The sequence below is a fragment of the Contarinia nasturtii genome, unplaced genomic scaffold, assembly GCF_009176525.2.
Source record: "Contarinia nasturtii isolate CC-2019 unplaced genomic scaffold, AAFC_CNas_1.1 Cnas_scaffold_517, whole genome shotgun sequence".
Lineage (NCBI taxonomy): Eukaryota > Metazoa > Arthropoda > Insecta > Diptera > Cecidomyiidae > Contarinia > Contarinia nasturtii.
In genome coordinates, this window is record NW_022197870.1 from 1 (window position 1) to 3284 (window position 3284).

At 33.4% G+C, this 3284-nt stretch overlaps 1 protein-coding gene across 1 annotated transcript; it reads left to right on the forward strand.

The window, feature by feature from the left end:
• The first annotated feature begins 383 nt into the window (after positions 1 to 383).
• LOC116339367 (transmembrane protein 256 homolog) lies at positions 384 to 1297 on the forward strand. The gene is made up of 3 exons (XM_031765204.1): positions 384 to 583; positions 659 to 949; positions 1008 to 1297. Exons 1-3 carry the CDS (start codon positions 488 to 490, stop codon positions 1167 to 1169), a joined length of 549 nt encoding a protein of 182 aa, XP_031621064.1. The 5' UTR covers positions 384 to 487; the 3' UTR covers positions 1170 to 1297.
• Positions 1298 to 3284: the final 1987 nt, after the last annotated feature.

Genomic DNA, 3284 nt, shown 5'->3' on the forward strand with positions numbered 1-3284 from the left:
AAAATGTAAAAAATTAAAATCTATTTATTTCTACTGTTTTATTTTAACAGTTTAACGCAGTTTAATCGATTCATTATGATTTTGCCAAACTGTGACGGCCATATTGTCACAAACTTCTATTAGTACTCGGAATACGCATTAGAGGTGTTGTTAGTTACAAGGTTTATATAGGAAATCCTATACCATGATCGGGCTTCGGGAATTATTGCAAGATTCCATCGGTATTTGAGCTCTTGATTACATTTCTGTAAGATGAATGTTTTCATAAAATTATTCAAATTGTAGCGAATTCATATTCACCTCATTTATTCACCAATTCGTAAAATGAGTGCATTCATTTCACCACTTGTAAGTAACAATACAAATGACAGCTGTGTCATTTTCGACTTTGTATTTACTAAAATAAGTTTATCTCAATTGTTCTTTTCCAAAGTGAACATAAAAAGTAAATATTTTCCACAAGTAAATTGATTACATTTTTTTGAGAATGGTTTCGTTCACTGATGCCCTCAATTATGTCGCTTATAAAAACCCAGTAAGTCAATTTACAATAGCTGGTGTAACTCAATTGGCAAAAGTATCTGTAAGTACATGATTGGCGTAAATTTTATTATTTTATTGAAATGAACACCAAATATTTATTGACTCTTCATTGTAGGGATTACATACGAAACCTTCGCACGCACGATCTGTTGCAACGAAATCGGTGTCTGATGCTGTACCAATTTCAAGACAATTGGGTTCGAGTTATTATCTTATTCGGGTGGCTGCATTGAGTGGTGCTACTGCCGTGTGCTTGGCTGCCTACGGACGACACAGTCTCAAAGAAAGATCATCGGAAAGAGCTGAAACAAAAGAATATCGACACATTTACGAGAGTGCCAATCACATGCATTTCATCCATTCGGTTGTACTCCTCGCCACACCTTTAACAAAACGACCACTAATTGTATAATTCATAAATTTGAACAAATAGAATTGATTGTAATGGATTGCATCTATTTCAGACTGGAACACTTTTCATTTCCGGAATGTTGTTATTTAGCGGAACTTGCTATTACAAAGCAATAAAAAAGGCGAAAGGCGAAAATGTCGAATATATCCCAGCACATTTGGCACCATGTGGTGGACTGTGCTTGATCCTTGGATGGTTGAGCATGCTGTTCTAGATGCTGTTCTAAACTAAATAACATAAAATTTACTCAGATATTTTTTTAACAGCAGAGATTATTTATTGCATCATTGTCTTCATATGTAAAATAAAGTATCTCGTTTTTTTTATTAAACGCTGATGATATGAATGATTTCTTTATTCTGATAATATTGGTTATAAACTTAACGATCAGTGAATAGTTTTGTACCATTACCAAATCAGTTTGGCATTTGGGCGTTATTTTAATTCTTTGGATATAATAAAAACCAACAAATGTCATCACCATACAAACGTTATATAATTATAGTAGTGGTGAGCATGCAAAATGATCAATGATTCAAACTCATAACAAATAGCCCCCAATCGTCTGTTGCAAATGACATAACCTTGAGCATTAAAATTCCATTTTTTATGTTTATCTGTGGTCATCGCACACAGTGATGATCACAGATTACTTTGATTTAATTACCATGTTTATGACCGCGTTTTCTTGTTTATTTGAAAAATGGCAAGAATATTCACTAAATCAGTAATGTGCGAGCTACATTTTACAGGGGGGGGGTGATTTTTTAAAAACCAAAAATTCTCTAGCAAATCAAACAAATTTTGGTTTTTTTTTTTTTTTTTTTTTTGGAAGTCACTTTTTGAGGCGAAAATCCCTAGCAAATCGAAAGAATTTTCTCCGCGAAAAACCTTAGCAAATCGGAAAAAAATCTCTCGGAACCAAAAACCCTAGCAAATTTAAAGAATTCTCCTCAATTTTCTACATTGATGAGCTGAAAAAAAAGGTCTTCACTTTTTTCATGAAAAACCCTAGCAAATTCGAATAATTTTCGCGAAAAAAATTTTCTCATCCAAATCACAGGGGGGGGTAAACCCCCCTCCTACCCCCCCCCTTCGCACATTACTGGGCTAACGGTACCCGATTGAACATGATTTTGTATTGTGTTCAATGTGTTTTTCTCTATCGCAATCTCATTCTACCACGCAGTCAATTTAAAAAAAAAATTCGAAAATTCTGTTTAATATTATATTTTAAAATAATACTTACCGAACACTTTTTCTGGAAAACCGACAAAAATCCAATTCGATAGAATATATCACTTTCAATGCGAACTGAAAATTTATGCGCAACAATTTTCGTTCTTACACTGGTGATGGTTCGACACGATGTGACTTGTTGCCGGCTTGTTGGTTTGAAATGTCACACTCTCACACCAACACATTCAAATCGGTTTGTCGTTGCAAGTAGCCGATATTGAACAGCGAATGCGTTAGCTACTTTTGATACAGTTTTTGTTTATCCGTTTGCGTCGCCATGTTGTCGTTGTGACGTTGTTCCGATGCAATGCTACTGTGTCTACAACATTGATTCCTTGTTTGTTGTTCTCTCCACTGCTACTACTACTACTACTACCAAATCTCAATTTTTGTCAGCAAAGTGTTTGCTAACGCAGCTTCGTTCAATTCATTTGCAAATTGTTTTTAATTTAAGTGTGTATATGTGTGACCAAACCCTTACTACTTTCTTACATACTAAATAGAATGGATAACATTCTTCAATAATGGAATACTAATTTTTAAAGTAAGTATACCCCGTCTTCTGCTCACGAAATTCCCTAATCAACGGTAGTGCGTCAGCTGCTGATAAGTGAACGATGTGTGTTCGAACGCTGAAATATTTCATTTATTTTCAAGGCTAAGATTATGGAAATAGAATTGAGTTCAAGTTCTATAAATAGCAAGCTTTTTATTATTTCCTTTCATTGAAAAAATGCCAGTTGAAATACTTTTACCTATCGTATTTTTGAGCTATGCGAGTTATCATTTTTATGGCTTTTAACTCCAATGACGCTGGCCGAGTTTTTAAATACGTTTTAAATTCATGCACATCTCCATCTGGTTCGATAGTACAATCGTCACATTTTTCAGCATGGAACTGTTTTCAATTATTTTCAATAGAATTTTAGTATTTATTGACAATTGTTAAAAGAAAACTTTAGTTTTTTTCCGAACGAAATTTTATTTTGTTTTCGTTTTTGACGTATTTTATCTTCGCTCTTATTTTTTTTCATTGTTCATTCAGTAAATTTTTAATACAATTACAAATTACTTCATTGAAAAAAAAAAA